General features: G+C 44.6%; 1 protein-coding gene across 6 annotated transcripts in view; it reads right to left on the minus strand.

Annotated features, from left to right (window-relative positions):
• Window positions 1-21,976, minus strand: part of LOC137424701 (calcium/calmodulin-dependent protein kinase type II subunit alpha) — a 314,922-nt gene that overhangs the window by 59,147 nt on the left and 233,799 nt on the right. For 3 of the 6 annotated variants that reach the window (XM_068112436.2, XM_068112435.2, XM_068112437.2), the window contains exons 13-14: window positions 1,664-1,704; window positions 680-724 (exon numbers count right to left, since the gene is read on the minus strand). In XM_068112436.2, coding sequence (XP_067968537.1) covers window positions 680-724; window positions 1,664-1,704 — 86 coding nt within the window. The remainder of the gene's footprint in view (window positions 1-679; window positions 725-1,663; window positions 1,705-21,976) is intronic. The other 3 variants (XM_078775810.1, XM_068112438.2, XM_078775808.1) reach the window with 1 other exon arrangement.

Below are 21,976 nucleotides of genomic sequence, written 5' to 3' on the forward strand. Positions count from 1 at the left end.
AGCTGATTTATAAACACTGAAACATCAATAGATGTTGGAAGCCATAACATGCAGTCAAGAATCTGATACCACCACCAATCAAATACTTCCACACCAACTCCAACTATCAAATTTCCATTGTAACATGATGAGCAAAATGAAATGCAGAATGGGAAAAAGAAGAGGGAGGGAAAGAGTTAAGAGGAGGAGGGAGATATATTGACAGAAAACAAAAAACATGTTGACAAAAGATGGGCGGTCGAGAAATCGATTTTCACAGGCCGGTACTGTGAGCAACTTCCCATACGGGTAGTTACTTTGCATCATCGATGTCGGTTTGCAAAAGTTTCCATCAACTCCAGTTAAGTCTTGAACTCACATTTCAAGCACAAATCTTCATCAGACATACCACAGTGATACAAAACTAATGCAAACCAATCCAAAAGCCAGTTCAAAAGCTCCAAAGCATCATAACCAAAAGGACAGTCAAACACAAATGCTTTTGCTGAACAAAAAGAAGCAGAGCGAGAGGGGTATAGATAGAAAGGGATAAGCAGAGAGACAAATATTAGACATTCCAGTTGCAAAAATGGTGGCCTGCACTTAAAGGTTTATCTAGATGCATGGCAGGTGAGTGGGTGACCATAGCAGATGATGCTGAGGGGTCACGCTGGGGTTAGTCATGCCTCGATTTCAGTACCTTGTTCCCCTCAGGGGTGTTATGGATAACCGTAGCCTGGTGCTCCTGGACGGATGCATGGTAGAGACAAGTCAGGTCAGGTCATATTGTGACCTCAATGGCATTTTGGCCCCATAAAGAACTGAACAAGGGATTGTGGTCTAACCATTCAAATAGTCTATATAATGAGTCAGTTGGTTAAAGCGAATGCTTCGAGACCCTCCGTACAATATCAAAATCCTATATTAACCATGATTCTATTTACGTCTCATTAATCAGAAAATTTTCTCGGCCTATATATTGGAAATTCTTCACGTCCCTCTCCAAAAGAACACAAGAGCAAAGACTATTTGAATACTTATCTGTTTTTAAATCGTACATTTGATGGAAATACTCAATATATATTATTATCTCCTGTTGAATAAGTTTGGCACAGTCAAAAATGAGTGTCTTCTTTCTTGCTGAAAGGACAATCAAAATGAGATATCGTGACATGTTTTACAGAACGTTTACAAATGGTTTATAACCATTATTTGAAGGCAATTGTAGACTATATCAGTCATGTTATTGTCATGAGAGGTTCATATAGCTTTCATGTACAGCAATGACTGAATGTAGAGTGCAATCATATACTGTAGGTGCATATATCAATATTATGACTCTCTCAAAAAAAAAAGGGTGATATTTTAAGGGATACCTGTGAATTGACTCCCTCAATGTACTTTATATAACTCTGGAGTGATGATTTGTTGAATCTCATTATGCCACTAACTCTGCAATAATAAAACCTGCAGGTTCTGCTACTTACAACAAAAAACAGCTTAAAAAAAAAAGGCCTTTTAGGATTTTTAAATGGAATAACACCCACATGTTACATCTGACCATCCAGATGTGTTGGTCAAAACAACAAAGGATCAAACAGTGGGGTCATGGATTGCAAGCACAAGGACAACTTGGTAGTGTTGCAGCATCCTGATGGGCATCCATCTTTATGTTCTGTCTCACCTTTACACCATCTGCCTTCTTGTTGGCGACACTTTTTCCACCTGCAACAAAAGATAATTCAACAAAGGTGTACACCAATATAGCATAAAGGCACGCACACACACACACACACACACACACACACACACACACACACACACATGAAGAGTGGGGGATGCGTGGCAAGAGGAAAACATTTATGGACCAACTGAAGAAAACAAAATTGGCCATTAGAACAGATTTGTTCCACTTTACAAATTTGACAGGATTGCATCAACAATCCATAGATACCTGACTAATAATATAACAAGTACACATACATTCAAAGTACACAGCCCCCATGCAAAATAATTAAATATCCTCCAGCGCGGCATTGCCGGGGCACCTTCGGCGCCCTGCAATGCCGACGTGCAGCTCATAGAGACTGTATTGGGTGAGAGAGGTGTGCAATAATGAATTGGTTAATTGCATAATTAAAATCAATATATGATGATCATAAAATATTTTCTTATTCAATTGGCTAATAGCATACCAAAACCACTAGTGCTTCATCCGAAGCTGTAACTTTTTGAAAATTAATTAAATAAGTCATTAATCAAAAAATTAAATAATTAATTGATTAATCAATAAATAATTAATCGATTAATTGATTAATCAATAAATCAAAAATATCCTTTATAGCCACATCACTTGGTCACTGTCGTGTCCAAATATCAGCTTCCTAGCTCAAAGGGTGCCTGAGATATTGCCCAGATGAGAAAGAAAATAAATAAATGATTAATAATGAAAATAAATAAACAATAATCATTAAAAAAAAATAATTAATCAATTGGCTAATAGAACACATAAACCACCACCATTTCATCCGAATCTGTAACTGAAAAAAAAAAACTTTTTGAGTCATTAATCAAATAATTAATCGATTAATCAATGAATCAAAAATAGCCTTTACAGCCAAATCACTTGGTCATTGTCATGTCCAAATATCAGCTTCCTAACTCAAAAGGTGCCTGAGATAATGCCCAGAAGAGAAAGGAAATGTATAAGTACTTAATTAATCGCTAATAATGAAATAACTCATCAATTAATTGATTAATCAAAAAACAAAAAATAAAGTTTTTGACAAAGTACTTCCTTACTATTGTGCCCAAATTTCAGCTTCCTAGCTCAAAGGATGGCTGAGATATCACCCGGACAAACAAACAAACAAACAAACAAACAAATGAAAAATCGGTCAGAGACCGAGGACTTGCCGGAATGGACTTTTTTATCGGCCATTTTGGACAAATATGGCGGCCGAACCACGTGACCGATGACGTCATCATTATTTGTTTTCTAAACTAATTCATTCCTTGATGATGCTCAAGAAATTTCATCTTGATCGGATGAAGTTTTGTACTTGTCGAATTATGACGTCATAATGGAGGCACCAATGACATCATCATTAACATATTTTATTCCCCATGGAGAGTTCTTTACAATGAGCCATGCTTCAATTTTTTCTATTCAGCACTTTCGGAGATATAGAGGTGCAAATTTTTTCGGTTTTTCCAAGATGGCGGCCGATGACGTCATCATTTTTTTTTTCCCCACCAGTTTATGCCGACATGGCGCTCAAGAAATTGCATCTTGATTGGATGAAGTTTTGTACTTGTCAAATTATCAAATTATGACATCATAATGGAGGCCTTGGGCCAAGAGAGTTAAAAATTGGGCACAGTCTATTCCAGGGCAAGACAAATATGTGTGTAAAGTTTGGCGATTCTACGTGCAACGGTGTAGACGTAGTACTGAAAACAAACAGACAAACCAACCGATCAACATACTTGCCGGAATCTTTTCCGGCAAGTAACAAACAAACAAGAAGACGTCATGCGGAGCACGATACTTGCAAAATCCGCCCCCCGCCACCCCAAAAAAAAAAAATTCCATTGATACAGCAAATTTTCCATTTCATCAAGATTAAAATTGACAACCTTGATCAAAGCTCGGGTCAACAGGAAGAAAAGTGACGATTTTTCAGATGAAAAATGATGATTCTGGAAGGTTGATCTTGAGTTGACCTTTGACCTTTTGACCTCAAAAATATTTAGTTTCCCTATTTAGTGACTCAATGTGCAAATGCTGTTCAATTTTCAAGTCAATCGGATGAAAATTGAGGATTTTAGAAATTTGGCCTATGTTGACCTTTTGGCCTATGGTGACCTCAAAAATACTTGGTGATTGAATTCAGTGACCAGATATGCAAGTTCTCTTCAAATTTCAAGTCAATCGGATGAAAATTGAGGATTTTAGAAATTTGGCCTATGTTGACCTTTTGACCTTTTGACCCCAAAAACAATAGGCTTCCCAATTGGGACGACCTATACAACTTGGTGAAGTTTCGTGATGATCGGTTTAGAATTGTGACCTGTAGGCCGGTGAAAAACAAACAGACAAACAAACAGACAAACAGACAGAACCACAAATGCAACCGACCAATATACTTGAAAAATCTTCGATTTTGCAAGTAACAAGAAAGCAAGAAAACAAACAAACAACCGGAGTGAAAACTGAGCACTCCCTTTCAGCATGCGTTATTGCCGAGCCCCCTTCGGTGCCCGGAAATGATGTTATACAGCGCCTGGAGATGGCATAGGAAAGGAGCGGTGTACAACAAGAAATCAAACAAACAATCGGAGTGAAAACTGAGTACTCCCTTTTTGAGCGTGTGTCATTGCCGAGCCCCCTTCGTTGCCCGGCAATGACGTTATGCAGCACCTGGAGATGGCATAGGAAAGGAGTGGTGTATAATAGTGGAAATAACAGCTTGAGCTAGACAAAAAGTGGCAAGAGAGGTGAGGAAAACATTTATGGACCAACTGAAGAAAACAAAATTGGCCATTAGAACAGATTTGTTCCACTTTACAAATTTGACAGGATTGCATCAACAATCCATAGATACCTGACTAATAATATAACAAGTACACATACATTCAAAGTACACAGCCCCCATGCAAAATAATTAAATATCCTCCAGCGCGGCATTGCCGGGGCACCTTCGGCGCCCTGCAATGCCGACGTGCAGCTCATAGAGACTGTATTGGGTGAGAGAGGTGTGCAATAATGAATTGGTTAATTGCATAATTAAAATCAATATATGATGATCATAAAATATTTTCTTATTCAATTGGCTAATAGCATACCAAAACCACTAGTGCTTCATCCGAAGCTGTAACTTTTTGAAAATTAATTAAATAAGTCATTAATCAAAAAAATTAAATAATTAATTGATTAATCAATAAATCAAAAATATCCTTTATAGCCACATCACTTGGTCACTGTCGTGTCCAAATATCAGCTTCCTAGCTCAAAAGGTGCCTGAGATATTGCCCAGATGAGAAAGAAAATAAATAAATGATTAATAATGAAAATAAATAAACAATAATCATAAAAAAATAAATAATTAATCAATTGGCTAATAGAACACATAAACCACCACCATTTCATCCGAATCTGTAACTGAAAAAAAAAAACTTTTTGAGGCATTAATCGAATAATTAAATAATTAATCGATTAATCAATGAATCAAAAATAGCCTTTACAGCCAAATCACTTGGTCATTGTCATGTCCAAATATCAGCTTCCTAACTCAAAAGGTGCCTGAGATAATGCCCAGAAGAGAAAGGAAATGTATAAGTACTTAATTAATCGCTAATAATGAAATAACTCATCAATTAATTGATTAATCAAAAAACAAAAAATACAGTTTTTGACAAAGTACTTCCTCACTATTGTGCCCAAATTTCAGCTTCCTAGCTCAAAGGATGGCTGAGATATCACCCGGACAAACAAACAAACAAACAAATGAAAAATCGGTCAGAGACCGAGGACTTGCCGGAATGTACTTTTTTATCGGCCATTTTGGACAAATATGGCGGCCGAACCACGTGACCGATGACGTCATCATTATTTGTTTTCTAAACTAATTCATTCCTTGATGATGCTCAAGAAATTTCATCTTGATCGGATGAAGTTTTGTACTTGTCGAATTATGACGTCATAATGGAGGCACCAATGACATCATCATTAACATATTTTATTCCCCATGGAGAGTTCTTTACAATGAGCCATGCTTCAATTTTTTCTATTCAGCACTTTCGGAGATATAGAGGTGCAAAGTTTTTCGGTTTTTCCAAGATGGCGGCCGATGACGTCATCATTTTTTTTTTCTCCACCAGTTTATGCCGACATGGCGCTCAAGAAATTGCATTTTGATTGGATGAAGTTTTGTACTTGTCAAATTATCAAATTATGACATCATAATGGAGGCCTTGGGCCAAGAGAGTTAAAAATTGGGCACAGTCTATTCCAGGGCAAGACAAATATGTGTGTAAAGTTTGGCGATTCTACGTGCAACGGTGTAGACGTAGTACTGAAAACAAACAGACAAACCAACCGATCAACATACTTGCCGGAATCTTTTCCGGCAAGTAACAAACAAACAAGAAGACGTCATGCGGAGCACGATACTTGCAAAATCCGCCCCCCCCCCCCACCCCAAAAAAAAAAAAATTCCATTGATACAGCAAATTTTCCATTTCATCAAGATTAAAATTGACAACCTTGATCAAAGCTCGGGTCAACAGGAAGAAAAGTGACGATTTTTCAGATGAAAAATGATGATTCTGGAAGGTTGATCTTGAGTTGACCTTTGACCTTTTGACCTCAAAAATATTTAGTTTCCCTATTTAGTGACTCAATGTGCAAATGCTGTTCAATTTTCAAGTCAATCGGATGAAAATTGAGGATTTTAGAAATTTGGCCTATGTTGACCTTTTGGCCTATGGTGACCTCAAAAATACTTGGTGATTGAATTCAGTGACCAGATATGCAAGTTCTCTTCAAATTTCAAGTCAATCGGATGAAAATTGAGGATTTTAGAAATTTGGCCTATGTTGACCTTTTGACCTTTTGACCCCAAAAACAATAGGCTTCCCAATTAGGACGACCTATACAACTTGGTGAAGTTTCGTGATGATCGGTTTAGAATTGTGACCTGTAGGCCGGTGAAAAACAAACAGACAAACAAACAGACAGAACCACAAATGCAACCGACCAATATACTTGAAAAATCTTCGATTTTGCAAGTAACAAGAAAGCAAGAAAACAAACAAACAACCGGAGTGAAAACTGAGCACTCCCTTTCAGCATGCGTTATTGCCGAGCCCCCTTCAGTGCCCGGAAATGACGTTATACAGCGCCTGGAGATGGCATAGGAAAGGAGCGGTGTACAACAAGAAATCAAACAAACAATCGGAGTGAAAACTGAGTACTCCCTTTTTGAGCGTGTGTCATTGCCGAGCCCCCTTCGTTGCCCGGCAATGACGTTATGCAGCACCTGGAGATGGCATAGGAAAGGAGCGGTGTACAATAGTGGAAATAACAGCTTGAGCTAGACAAAAAGTGGCAAGAGAGGTGAGGACAATGTGGGCTCGCCAGGGGGTGGAGACTTGGCTGCAGTGGCACAGGGAAGGGCTAGGCAGCAAAGCCAGAGCTCAGAACACCATGTAATACCATGAATCCTGCAGTGGAGATGCAAGTGTGACGGAGTGGGGGAGTGTTGTCCCACCCCGGAGGGGGTTGGGAACAGACCCGAACCACTGACTTGGACCAGGTGACACCTAGACAGACGGAGGGGATGAAAATGGGAATGGCAGATGATGATGAACAGGAAGAGAATGGCAGAATTGACGAGAGGAGGAAGACCAGGATGACGAAGAGCAGTGTAGATTGGAAGAAAAGCTGGCCAAGAAAATAGAAGGGATACGATTCACACCACTTAGAAAAAGACCACAACTCTATCGAATAGAAAACACCAAAACGGTCAAAAATGCCAGTTAGGAGAACCAACCGATCAATTGGTATAATTATACCAAAGTCATCCCCCTTGAAGGAAATCAATAATGTGTGCTTTGTAGTGGCACTGCTCATTCAATAAAAAGTAATTGGCAAAAATGCCACAAGAAGAATAGACCATCCTCCATGAACAGAAATCAAACACCACCATGGAAACAGAGACTAGAGACACAGAGAGAACAATAATTGAGAAAGGAAGCAAGGACAAATGCAACAAGTCACGATAGGAAAGCGTAGCCAAAACCTGAAGAAGTGAATGCAAAAATGTACTTAAAATCTAGAGGTAATGGTTGTTGAAGACAACATGAAATAGAAATGATTGCAAGATAAAAAAAAAAACTATGATGAAGTCAACAAAGCGAGAAAACAAAATCAGATTTTGAAAATAACCCAAAAATATTCTACCACGAATAATGCAATCAAAAGCAAAATGTATTAAGTCCCCCTGAAAAAGATAAACAAGAAGATTTCTGGAAAATAATTTATGAAGACCCAAAATAACAACATGGAGGTGGAATGGATCCGAAACATTGAAAAGAAAAGCAACATCCAAAGGAAATACCTCCATGAATAAATAATGAAGAAAAAAAAAAAAACATTTGGTAAAAATGCCAAAATTTAAAAGCCTGGCCCGGTTGGAATTCCAAACTTCTGGCTAAAACAACAAGATGCCCTCCACAATCACTATGCTGAAGCATTCAGCAAATTTATCCAATAGGAAAAGGGAACAGATGAGTGACTCACAGAAGGTAACACATTCCTCAATGCAAAATCTGAAGAAATCCAACTACCTCACAAATATCGACCCAATAACATGTCTACCAACAACATACAAACTGCTAACGGGAATGATCACAGACATTACGTACCACCATCTACCACAACAAGGAGAACATAAGGGATGTAAGAGAGGATGCGACGGAACAATAGACCACATACTACTAAACAAGGCCACTCTTGAAAACGAAAATGAGAGAGATTCAAATTGTCCACTGCTTGGATAGACTTTTGACAGAGTTCTTTTGACAAGTTTTTTGTCCAAAAGTTCAAAAGAAAAAAAAATATATATATATATATAAAAAGAAGAAGCTTTTCACATCGTTCCACATTCATGGATGATTTATCCAATAGGAAAATAAGTCATTATTTTGTCTACAACTTTGTCTACAACTTGTTTGTCTACAACTACAGTCTACAACTGTCTTGTCCTGGGTATAATGCATGTAAGTGTACACGATAAACCACCAAGTAATCAAACTGGTTGAGAAATAAATGGAGCTCTGGAATTCCACATTGATATTGTTACGGTTTTTAGAACCTTCACATGAAATTTAGTATTAAATTTCCTTATAAATACCCCTGTGTACCCCTGTGTACATTTCCCCTTAATTGGCTGTTAATTGAAATGAGTGCACCTTAGTTAGTCCACATTGCAACACGTAGCAAATCATAGGCCCTTCTAACAGTTATTTCATTATTATGTGTGTCAGGTAAGGATGTGTTTCCAGTAGTTGACCTTGCGTTGCATCAATAAAATAAGATAGATCCCCTGCAATATCCCCATGACCTCCTAAAAGTGCCAGTAAGGCAGCGTTCGTCGCCCTTTGGCTGGGGCTCGTCGATTGCCCCCCAAGACTCCATTACGCACGTGGTCATCTCGGAGAAGAATGGCGTGGCCCCCACCTCGTCATCGTAGGTGGAGCCAGGAAGAGCCCGTGCCAACCAATCGGCACCGCGTTGAGCGACCCGGTAGGCGTGCCGTCGTGGCCCGCGGCTTGATCTTGGGCAAGGCCATAAAAGGGTGAGTGAGGGACTGCTTATGCAGATGAGTGAGGGAGCGCGAATCAAGAAGTCAAGTGAGGTTCGTGTGAGGTCGGTTCTGTGGAAGAAGGCGCTTGAGGAGGTACAGGAGAGAGACGCTGCTTCACATCAGCCCCCCTGCAGCGTGCAGCTTTGACACGCTGCCACGAGTATCCCGCCGTGTGAACCAGAGTGCGGAGAGTCGGCGGCTGCTCGCCTCCAGTCCTGCACGGAATTGAACCTCACCCCTGCAGCCCTGTGGTCCCACCTCATCCCTCCATTCATACCTGCCTGCAATTTCCCCATTCGTGTACGTGAGTTTGTCTTGTTTTGTCTTGTCCTGGGTATAAGTTAAGCCTGTATAAGCTAAGAATTGCACTGTGTCTTCTGCTCTTTCTGTAAATTACTTCGTTCTTCTTCTTCTTTGGGTTTTGTGTAAATAATAATAAATATCTGTTCTCCCTTATTCTTTGGTTTTCATTCTCATCCGATCGCTTTCGTGATTTCTGTCAATTTAGTTCCTGTGGCGCGATTTCGGCCAACGCTTTAGAATCGGGTTTAGTACCTTGTTAAACGGCTCGGATTCCGCAGTGCGCTTCGCTCGGCATAATCGATAATTACACTGCGGTCCGGGCGGGAGTATTTCCTTGCGTACCGGAAGGCGCTGGTACTTAGGTCATAGGACGGATAGGCCTAATACCCTATTCAGCGCTGACCGGGCGTGACGTCATACTTCCAGGACTGGGGGAATCGGCCAGTGTAGAAGTCAAGGGGATTGACCCCCCCTTGGTAAGGGGAGTGCCGACCCCAGTTCCGTAACAATATTATAACACTGAAGGAAAGATTGAAATACCAGGAGTGAAGATATGTCACATGATCTTCTAGGGAGACAGTCTTTCACCCCTCCTGTTTTGCCTGGTCCTGGACCCTCTAAGCAACCTTATTAATGAGCAAGGACATGGATACATCCTAACATCCAACAGAAGAATGTCCAAATAAACTGGAAAGGTGACATCTATTGTACATGGATGATTTAAAGCTCTTCACACCATGTGGTGAAAATCAAAGATGTCCACACCTGCTCCAATCCTGAAGTTTAATCCACTTGAATTTGACTCATCTACAGAAAGGTATAAAACACTATGAAGCAAGCATTCTCAACCATCATAAGACAATGGCAACCATCATAATGCAATGGCGAGTACATGGCATATTTGTTTATCATTTTTACCAAACTTGAAGCCAGACTATGCAGAAATGAATCCCTACCTCCCAACAGGTGTTTATATAGACAGTGAACAGACGTGCGCGGACGGGTCATAGAACGGCATCTTTAATGAGTGGTCAGGGAGGAGGAGCTCTGCTTGGAGATGTATTTCCTTAGTTTCATATCACATTCACCCTCCATTTAAGTTTCAGCTCGCGTGCGAGACTAAGTTATAAAATGATGAATATATAATAACATCCTACAACGAGCCTTCACGCACTCATTCACAATCCCAGCCGCTGCGGCCAGCGACACTCTCAACCGGCGCGAGTCCAGTAGCCAATAGGGCCGCGTTCGATCTCAAGAATTGTCGGTCGAGGCAAATCGGAAACCCCTTCATCTGAATTCCATATCGGCCCACGCGGCGCGTCTTCCTCAGTAGCCCGATCCCCGACCGGAACTGAACATGCCGGCACCGGAGACAAAGGCGGCATGGACATCCCTTCACTCTCCACAGTTGGACCCGTGGCGGCCTCCCCATCGAGTGGCCCTTCATCCTCTGCACTCTCTCCACACGGGGCTAGATGTCAGACCGATACTGTCACGAGACGTCCGTCATCCATTCGTACGGTCGCGTACTCCGGGTTCACCTCTACAACTTGAACGAGATCAACGGTCGGCTCATACTTGCTCTGTCGCACCGACTGCTTCAAATACGCGGGGCTCTTGTTAACTAACCATCCTGGCAGTGACCGACCTCTGGCTCCGCGGCGCTGGAAGCGAAACATACGCTTGTGCGGTGTTTGAATTGTGGCTGTGAATAGTAAGGTACGAATGGCATGCAATGCTTCGTGCAAGACCTGAGGCCATTGGTGCAATCCCATTGACTTCATTCACAATCTCATTTCTACGGCTTTCCAGATCATGCCATTAAATCGTTCCACCTGTCCGTTCCCTTCTGGATGGTAGGGGTTAGTTCTGCTGGCGGCTACCCCTAGCTCCAAGAGAAAAGCCTTTACCTCCTGAGACATAAAAGCAGCACCACGATCCGAATGAACAAACGCCGGATATCCGAATAATAGAAACAGCTGACGTAGGGACCGGATGGCCGTGGCGGATGGTCATGTCAGAGCACGGGAATGCAAAAGGAAAACGCAAATACTCGTCGACTACCATCAACATGTAACGTAGTGAGCTCGATGATGGCAAAGGGCCTTTAAAATCAATGCACAATCTTTCACAGGGCCGAAAGGCTCGAATGAGCGTCCCAATCGGAGGCCTGTAGAATCTCGGTTTGAGTTCCGCACACACCGGGCACGACCGGCATAGCTATCTGACGTCATCAACCGAAAAGGGTAAGTTACGACAGCGCACAAAATGAACGAGTCGAGTTACACCTGGATGACAAAACGATTCATGAATGCCCTTCAGGTCTTCGGAGGTCATGCCGGCACAAACTGATGGTCGAGACAAGGCGTCGGCGGCCACATTTTCGCGTCCAGGCTGATAGATTATGTCATAGTAATAGTCAGCTAATTCTACCCACCATCGCGATATCTTCTCATTTTTAATGTGCTGTGGGTGCTTATGGCCATACATAAAAGCGACTGACTGTTGGTCAGTCATGAGGTCAAATTTGCATCCCAGAAGCAAATGGCGCCACGATCTGACTGACTCGACGATCGCGTACGCCTCTTTCTCGATCGCAGAGTGTCTGCGTTCGCTCGAGGTCAAGGTTCATGAAAAGAAGGCGACTGGCTTACCCCCCTGCATCAGAGTGGCTGCTATTGCACAGTCGGAGGCGTCTGTCTCAATGAGGAATGCTATAATGTCGTCAATGGAGGTCACGCATGCCCCTGCAATATCTTCCTTCAGAAGCTGAAAGGCGTCCTTGGCAACTTGCGTCAGAGGAAAGGCTTTGCAATCCACCAAAGCCCTTATTTTCTCCGAGTAACCTTGGCATCACCGAGAGTAATGCGCGAAAAGCCCTAAGGCACGCCTCAGGGACGCCCGATCACACGGAGCCGCCATCTCGAGCAAGGGCCGAAGGCGCTCGGCATCAGGTTTCATCTCGCCTCCTGTCACCGTGTACCCAAGGAGGTCAATTGTTTTAGTAGCATAGTGGCACTTGTCCTCATTGAAGGTCAGATTGTACCGACGCGCCACGTCCAGGAATCATTTCAAGTTAGCGTCGTGTCCCTCCAAGGTATGTCCGCAAATCCTCACATTGTCCACATAAACGAAAATGTCTCTTAATTGCTCTTTAGCCAATATATCGTCTATCGCACGTTGAAAACAAGTCACTCCGTTCGTTACCCCAAACGGAATGCGACAAAATTGATACAGCCATTGTCCAGATTGGAACCCTGTGTAGGGCCTATCTGACTCCCTTGTAGGGATTTGATGATACGTGGATTTTTGGTTCAAGGTGCTGAAGACGTGATACTTAGCCACATCTCTGACTAAAACGTCTATTTTCGGCAGGCGGTACGCGTCAAATTGCATGTACCGGTTAATGATGATCGTTTTATTTAAGTGTAATTTTAAGTTGCTGACGATTCTTGTGAAAGGTGTTTTTGCATTTTTGTGTAAGTCAAGGGACTTCCGTTTCCGGTCTTGCTGGCGACGGTTCGTTTTTTCGCAGGTCTCCACGCTCTCCATCGAAATCGAAGTTAAGGCATTGTTCCAATTTGTATTTTCGTTATAACTGTATTTCTTTTATGGTGTATGTACGTATATTGTCCCGTCAAAGATTTTCGGTGCAAATCTTTCATACCTGTATTGAAAATCGCGTTAATTCGTGTCGTCTCGAGGTCTTGTACAGTGTACACTGTACAACCTTGAGGCTTTGTTTTTCTCTCAGCGCCTGTCGTTTGTGATCCAATAACTTTCGTTCTCTGTTTTCGCAGTCTTTCCACCCCAAAGCCTACTTCCTTATGTAAATCTCAACTCAAAAAAACAAAAAAAAAAGACTACCTTCTCTGTGCTCATTCGTTTATTCATTCTTATTCGTTCGTTCGTTCTTCGACCACGTGTTTCTCCCCCATTTCCCCAGATAGATTGTCAAATTTCAATTCGTTATTTTATCGTCCATGTGATATTGTTTGATTAGAGTTAGTTTTGGTTTGAATTTCCTGTAACTCGTAATTAATTAATGAATCGTTTTCTGCTCATCGTGTGTGGCCTTGTAGTTGTACCCCCGTCGGTGTTTTGTTAACTTAAGTGTGTTTTGCTTGGCTCTTGGTTTTTTCCCTTCTACCCCGAACATAATACTGTCTAACGTTCTAAATCCCCACCCCCCCCCCCAAAAAAAAACAAACAAAAAAAAACAAAAACATTTATTTTCTTTTCTCCACGTGTACTGTTGTCTCATCCTGTATTTTCTGTCCAGGTGTGCTGTTCGCCCCACCCCCATTATCTCCTTGCCATCCACCGTTTGCCCTGTTCACGTGACTCGTGGTGGTCCCTCTCGGCTCTCCCCCCGTTGGTATTTTTGTGCATATAAGATTGTTCATAGTTCTGTTTAAATATTTTTAAATATGTTTAACCTTTCCCCTTCTGTTTTTTATTCAGTGGTATATTACAACACGCTGTTTTTCTTCCTATTTAAAAGGCTTTTCTCAATTTCCTCTCCAACTCATTCCACTTCAAAAAAAAGAAATTCAATATCTTATACGTCTCCCTCACTACATGGTCTAAATTCACATTCATTCCATCCCTCCTCCATCATCCTGAACCGGATTGCTAACTTGAAAATCACAACAAACCCAATTTGTTATCAATGTTCGTCTTTCATTAATCATCCACTTTCTAAACTCCCCTCTTGCCCCTCCCATCCAAATCCCCCCCCTTGCACCTACACTCCGAAACTTCCCCCTTGCCCCACCACTCTTAAACTCCCCCCTTGCCCCTCCACTCCTGAACTCCCCCCTTGCCCTTCCCCTCCTAAACTTCCCCTTTGCCCCTCCCCTCCTAATCCCCCCCCTTGCCCCTCCACTCCTGATCTCCCCCCTTTCCCCTTCCCTCCAAAACTCCCCCCTTGCCCCTCCCCTCCTAAACTCCCCCCTCACTCCTCCCCTTCAAAACTCCCCCCCAATCCCTCCCATTCAATTCTCCCCCCATACCATTCCTCTCCAATTCTCTCTCCTCCCCCCTCCTCCTCCAAGCTGCCTCCTCCCCACTTCGTCTCCCTTCTATCTCATACCTCCACCCCCACAAACCTTCTACTTTCCTCTGCCCCCCCTCAAACAACCCCTCACTGTGCCGCATCCCTTCACCAGCAAACCTTTCATCCTCCTCATCCTTCCCTTTCTTGGAACTCTTCTGCAACATCTGAAACACTATCAACTGCTCTCCCTACCTCCCCCTCTCATCCTTCATCTTACCCTACTCCTCCCCTCCCCTGTCCTGTACCCGATGCTCCCCCTCTCTCTTCATTAACGGTATGGACCTCAAACATCCGGGGCCTTCGCTCAAACCTGACTGATATCTCCATACAGGTTGCTTCTGACAATCCAGACTTGATCTGCTTAACAGAGACTTTCCTCCTTCAAGATGTCTCTGATTCCTTAATATCTCTTCCTGGTTACTCCCTCCTCCGGTATGATAGACCTGAGCCTCGGCCTGGTGGTGGGGTGGCTATCTTTGTCAAAAACTCTCTTCCTCACTCTCCTTGCACTGCTCTCTTTCCTCCTCACCCGCAGGAGTACCTCTGGTTACGGCTTCCTCTCCGCTCCCACCTTTTATTCATATGTGTTCTGTACCGTCCCCCAAACAGTGATGACTCCATCTACATTTCAATGTCTGACAACATGGACCAACTTCTATCCACTCATCCCAACTCTCTCTTCCTCATATGTGGTGACTTCAACTGTCATTATGCCACCTGGTTGGGTGTGGGTTCCTCTCTCACTAGTCATGGCACCTCAGCAAAGGACTTCTGTGACTCACTGGGATTGACACAATCTGTCAATTTCCCGACCCGGATCTCAGCCAATGGAGTATCTTCTCTTCTAGACTTGGTTATGACAAACTTCCCTGCTAATGTCTGCTGCTCTTCTTCTGCTCCAATCGGTTCTTCTGATCATGTGCTTGTCAAAGTGGACATCTCTCTGGCCATTCTCAGAGAGCCTCCTCAGCGTCGACGAGTCTGGCATTTCACTCAGGCCGACTGGGACGGTCTTCAAGCAGCCATCAATCGTCTGGATTGGTCTCCCATCTCCACTGCCTCTGACATCAATTCTTCCTGGGAATTCTTCCAAAGCAAACTGATCTCTCTCATGCACAGATTTATCCCATCTCGCCTTCAATTGTCTTACCCTTCCTCCCGTCCATGGTACACTGAATCTTGTGGTGAGGCAGTTGCCCTGAAACAACTTGCCTTTGCCTCTTGGAAGGCTAATCCAACTGAAGGAAATCTCAGTTCCTTCCACCAAGCTCGGAACAAGTGTGTGTCTACCCTCAGGAGTGCCAGGAAGCACTATCTCTCCTCACTCAAGAATGAACTCTCAAACCTGTCTCCTTCCTCCAAATCCTGGTGGCGTCTGGTCAAATCCGTTTCTGGTGTTTGTTCCCCCTCCATCCCCTCCCTTACCTCAAATGGCCACACAGTTGACATCGCACGTGACAAAGCCGAATGCCTCAACTCTGTGTTCGCCTCGAAATCCTTAGTCCCAAACCCATCTCTCTCTGTTCCCACCTTTCCCAGTCGAACCCAACTGCTCCTGGACTCTGTGTCCTTCTCTCCTGACAAGGTGGAGGAGTTTTTGTCAAACCTCGACTCTGATTCTGCAACTGGACCAGACGGCATCAGCCCACGGGTCCTAAAATCCTGCTCTGCCGCTCTATCTCACCCTCTCTCTGTTCTTTTCACCCTATCTTTTGCTCAAGGTCATCTGCCAGCATCCTGGAAATCAGCTAACATTACCGCTTTACACAAAAAAGGTGCAAAAACAGATCCTTGCAACTACAGACCAATCAGCCTGCTCCCAATTATCAGCAAAGTCATGGAATCCATCATTGCTTCGGATATGAAATCTTTCCTCTTCTCCAATGGCTTGATCTCTGATCATCAATTTGGTTTCAGACCAGGTCACTCTACTCTGGACATGCTGCTTCTGCTGTCTCAACAATGGATGGAGGTCCTCAATGCCAAACAGGAAATCAGAGCTGTCTCCCTTGACATATCAAGGGCCTTTGATACGGTCTGGCACCCAGCTCTGCTCACCAAACTCTCCTCCTATGGTATCCATGGAAATCTCCATGCATGGCTTGCGGACTTCCTCTCTGGTCGTAGTCAACGTGTGGCCCTGAATGGATTTCTCTCATCTCCCCTTCCTGTTCAGGCTGGAGTTCCCCAAGGAAGTGTGCTGGGCCCTGTGCTTTTTCTGGTCTTTATCAATGATCTCTCTGACTCTCTGGAAAATCCTCTCTATCTCTTTGCTGATGACTCCACTCTCTGCCGCTCCATTCCTCTTCCCTCAGATCGGCAGTCTGCAGCCTCCTCACTCTCTGAAGACCTGGACAAAATCACAGACTGGTCAAACAAGTGGAACATGTCTTTCAATCCTGCCAAATCTCACTCTCTTACTATGTCTCTCCGAAAAGATCGACTGGACAACCCTCCCATCTACTTTCTCAACAATCCTCTCCAAGAAGTTCTGTCACTCAAGCTTTTGGGTCTCACTATCTGCCATGATCTTTCTTGGGAAAACCACATTTCCAAGCTGGCCTCCAAAGCCAGTCGCCGACTGGGCATCCTCCGTCGTGCGAAGTCCTTCCTCGGCACACCTGAGCTCCTCACCACATACAAGGCTTTCATCCGCAGCTCAATGGAATACTGTTCTCCCCTATGGGCTGGTGCTCCTGCCTCACACCTGGCTCGGCTTCACGCTGTTGAATCCAAAGCTTTCAAAATCATTGGAATCTCCCGCGATGAAGCTATCTCTGAGGGCCTTTCACTCACTCACCGCAGGCAGGTAGGTGGTCTTTCTGTCTTCTACCGACTCCTCTCTGGCCTTGCTCCCCCAGCTCTCTCTGTGCTCTGTCCCCCAAATATTCCTACAGGTCGCACAAGATCTGCCAGCAACCCTCTGATGGTTAAACTGCCGAAATCTCGGCTCTCTGCTCACCTTCACTCTTTCATTCCTCTTTTCTCCCGCCTGTGGAACAAACTCCCACACTCCCTTCAATCCCTCTCCTCCCTCCAGGTCTTTAAAACAGCTGTTCACCACCATCTCTTATCTTCCCCCATCCATAACCTTGATCTTTTCTACCCCCACTAATTCACCCCAGATCCACCTTGTTTGAAATTCCAACTTATTTCCTGGAAATCCTGGCAGTGTCCATATGTTTATACCTCTCCCACCCCCCCCCCCTTCACATGCCTCCCCCCCTTCACATGCCTCCCCCCCTTCACATGCCTCCCCCCCAAAGCCCTCTCCCTCCCACAGATCTCTCCATGTCTCCATGTCTCTCGGTCCCTGCTCTCAAATGTTGTGTTTGTGTCCTTCCCCCTCTCTCCCCATCTTGTCTACCGCTCCCGATGTTATTTGTTTTATGTGTCTGTTTGTCTTTCTGTGTGATTAATGTTCGCTCTTTCACGAGCCTCGATCTTGTATACAAAAAAAAAAAAAATAAAAAAAAAAAATAAATTGTCTGACTGTAATCGATGACCAATCGTTTTCTGTTAATCTCTGTTTGCACGACTAGCACCTGAGCTCACCACGGAGACCTACTTGGCTCTATAATACTGTTACATATTTATGTGAATGTATGTGAATTACCATTCAGGTCTTTGCTTATCCATGTGGAGTAGATTAAGGGTTGTTGTGGTTGGAGGGTCAGGAGCCCTTCTGAAAAAGTGTCCGGAAACGGAAGTGACCGGAAACGGAAGAAAAAAAAGACACGAGGAAGAAAAGGGACGAGTATTATTCTTCCTCGCCCCGCTCCGACGAAAGGTGGGATCGACCTTGCGCTGCGTGGAAAAGCGGCGTTCCGAAACCCGTCTGGCGAGAGGAGTTACCGGGACGTGTACCTACCCGGTGGAGACGTCAAGTTGACGTGGGGCCGTGCATCGACCCCGCGTCTGGCACCGTTCGCGGCACCGTCTAAACAGACGCGTACGGGTCGCGCGTTGGGGCCTAACATGCCTTGCAAGCGGCGTGGGGCTTTTGGCTTGCTTTACCGTACCCGCTTCGCGTGGCCACGAGGGGCTGCAGCCGCGGTGCCTGGTACGATACCTGCCCGGTGGAAACACGTCCACCCGGGGTTCGTTCAACCGCCCGAGTGCGGCGACGCCGACCAGCATCTCGGTCAGGAGGGGCCCAGAGACATTGTGAGGGGCAGAGACCAAAAGGGGGTCGTGAGTACAGAAGTGGACACACATATATAAGATGGCCATCTTAATCATATAGGGAATTGATTGTGGATTGGGAATTGTTGATGGTTGTTTGTTGTTGATTGCTCGGGGAATATCCATGATTGTATCATTGAAATCGTATGATCTCCTTACCCTGGAAATATATCATTGCACATCAGTTTCTCTTGGGTGGAATTCATAGGGATTGCGTTGCGAAAGCGCATATATATAATACTACTTTCTGGCGAAGGTCCTCTCACGGTCCGGGGGTCACCGAGACCAGGTAGTCACCGAGGGGACCACGTAACAGAATTGGGGGCTCGTCCAAATTACGATTTGCGGATTCGCAATTGGGTCTACGTCCGGGATCTAAAATTGTATAAAATAATAAAATAATATTTTTATTAATTAAAATTTATTAATTAAGTATTAATTGGAAAATTTTTGGGGAAATTGGGGTAAAGTCTTGGGTGAAGGTTAACAGGTGTTAACGATAGTCACCATAGCGTTTGTGGCACAGAACTTTGCAGTAACACCGAGTGAGGCACAGTTCCGAGCGTTACTAAAGTCGGACCTCTTGAAATTGGCCAAACATTTTAACTTGGAGGTCCGAACTAATTTGAGGAAGGCAGAGTTGCAGGCCACGGTGATACAATCTATGGTGGGATTAGGAACATGGGACGAGTTAGCCTGGGAGTGGCTACCCGAAGAACCAGAAGACGTTGAGCTCCGGAAACTGGAGTTGCAATTACGGAGCCAGGAACGGATCAAAGAAGAAGAAAGGAAAGCAGAAAAGGAAAGAGCAGAAGAAGAAAGGAAAGCAGAAAAGGAAAGAGCAGAAGAAGAAAGGAAAGCAGAAGAGAGGAGAGAAGAGAAACAAGCAGAGGAAAGGAGAGTGGAACGAGAACTCCAGGAAAGGTTAGCAGAAGAAGAAAGGAAAGCAGAAAAGGAAAGAGCAGAAGAAGAAAGGAGAGTGGAACGAGAACTCCAGGAAAGGTTAGAAAGGATGAAAACAGAGGAAAGGAAAGCAGAAGCAGAGGAGAGGAGAGCTGCAAGGGAACTCGAAGCAGAGGAGAGAAAAGCGGAAAGGGAATTAAAGGAACGTGACATGGAGCTTCAGCAAGAAATCAAATTCAAGGAGCTGGAGTTAATGAGAGAACGGGGAGAGGCACCACCCTTGCTGACGGGGTCGACACCTAACCAGAAAACCTGGGATGTGGGCAGACATGTGAGGCTGGTTCCACCGTTCAGTGAAAAGGAAGTCGCGAAATTTTTTCCACACTTTGAGAAAGTGGCTCGACAATTAAACTGGCCGGAGGAGGCCTGGACCATACTCGTGCAAAGTGTGCTGGTGGGGAAAGCTCAGGAAATTTATTCGGCGCTACCAATGGACCAATGTGCAGATTATGAGGTACTGAAGAAGCACATCCTCAAAGCCTATGAGTTGGTTCCGGAAGCTTACAGGCAAAAATTCAGGAATGCCAGGAAGAGGGAGAGTGAGACCCATGTGGAGTTTGGCAGAGTGAAAGAAAACATGTTTGATCGGTGGTGTGAGTCAAAAGGAGTCGGGAAAGACTTCGAAACATTGCGTGACTTGATCCTGGTGGAGGAATTCCAGCAGTGTGTCCACGAGGACATCAAAGTGTACCTGCAGGAAAAGAAAGTACCAAAGTTGTGGGACGCAGCCACCATGGCAGATGATTACGCCTTAACCCACCGAATAGGGGTCCACAAACCTAACTCCTCGCCTAGACTTCAGCAGGGGAGTTATGGAACACCCGGGGCGGAGAACGACCTTACATGGCGGCGGCCTCGAGATGATTATGGGGACAACTATGATACCCCACCTGTTCGAAATCAGAGGGATGCGGGCCCAAGACAAACTTATAGTTCGGGGGGCCCGAGGCAGACCACGAGTTTTTCCTCCGGGCCTACCCTGCGCTTTTTGCAAGAAACCTGGACACTTGATGTCCAGTTGTTACCGCATGAACAGGGAAGACCCAGAGCGGAGTCCGACTATTACGACTCCAATTGCAATGGCCATTGTGAGAAATCGCCATCAAAAGGGTTACCAACCATTTATTTCAGAGGGGTTTGTGTCACGGGATGGAGCCTCGACTAACCGGAAACCGGTTAGGATATTGAGGGACACAGGGGCACATCAATCTTTAATGCTTGAAGGCATTTTGCCATGATCCGAGGAGACGGCAACGGGGGATAGTGTTCGTTTACAGGGGATCGGGGGCGGTGTTAGTGCTCCCCTTCATGTCATCCATTTGGAGTCCGATTTGGTGTCAGGACCGGTCACCGTCGGTTTACAAGCCACGCTTCCTGTAGAGGGTGTATCTGTGGTTATCCGGAATGATTTGGCCGGGGGTCAAGTTTATGGTAACCTGAGGGTTGGTAAAGAGCCCAGCAGGGAAAATAACACCACACCAGCTCGGGATGGCGACAAAAGTGCCAAGTTATTTGTAGGGGGACTGAACTTCAAAACAGAGGAAGAAGTTCTGACCTCTGTCTTCAACAGATATGGGCCGCTGGTGGAAGTGCGGTTGGTAAGAGACTGGGAAACGCAACAGTCAAGAGGGTTCGGCTTTGTCACGTTTGCCAGCACAAAAGACGCCAGAGAGGCAGAGAAGAATTGGAATGGCAAGGATTTGGAGGGTCGGACCATAACAGTAGGGAAGGCATTTCGTAGGCGTCGAGAGGTCTACAGGAGAGGACAACTGGGCGGTAGTTTTGGTGGTGGCCGCAATCAATATTATTGTGGAGGCTCCCTGAGTTACGGCCGCTCCCGAAGGAAGGATTGGCAAAGTAGTGGCCGAGAAGGAGACCGCTATTCATGGGACTACAGGGACAAGGGGTCCCACCCTAATTATTAGGGAAGTTCTGAGAAGTTGAAGCACTGAATGCGGCGGAGCCGCCGAGCCAAGATTCCTACACGGATTAACCGTGAACGCCGTTCCTAAAGGCGTCCATGTAGTGAACTTTCATGCACGGACTAACCGTGAACTCCACGTTCCTCAAGGCGCCCATGTAGAGAACTTTCCTGCACGGACTAACCGTGAAC

This window comes from Myxine glutinosa, chromosome 4 (assembly GCF_964187855.1).
Source record: "Myxine glutinosa chromosome 4, kmMyxGlut1.1, whole genome shotgun sequence".
Taxonomy (NCBI): domain Eukaryota; kingdom Metazoa; phylum Chordata; class Myxini; order Myxiniformes; family Myxinidae; genus Myxine; species Myxine glutinosa.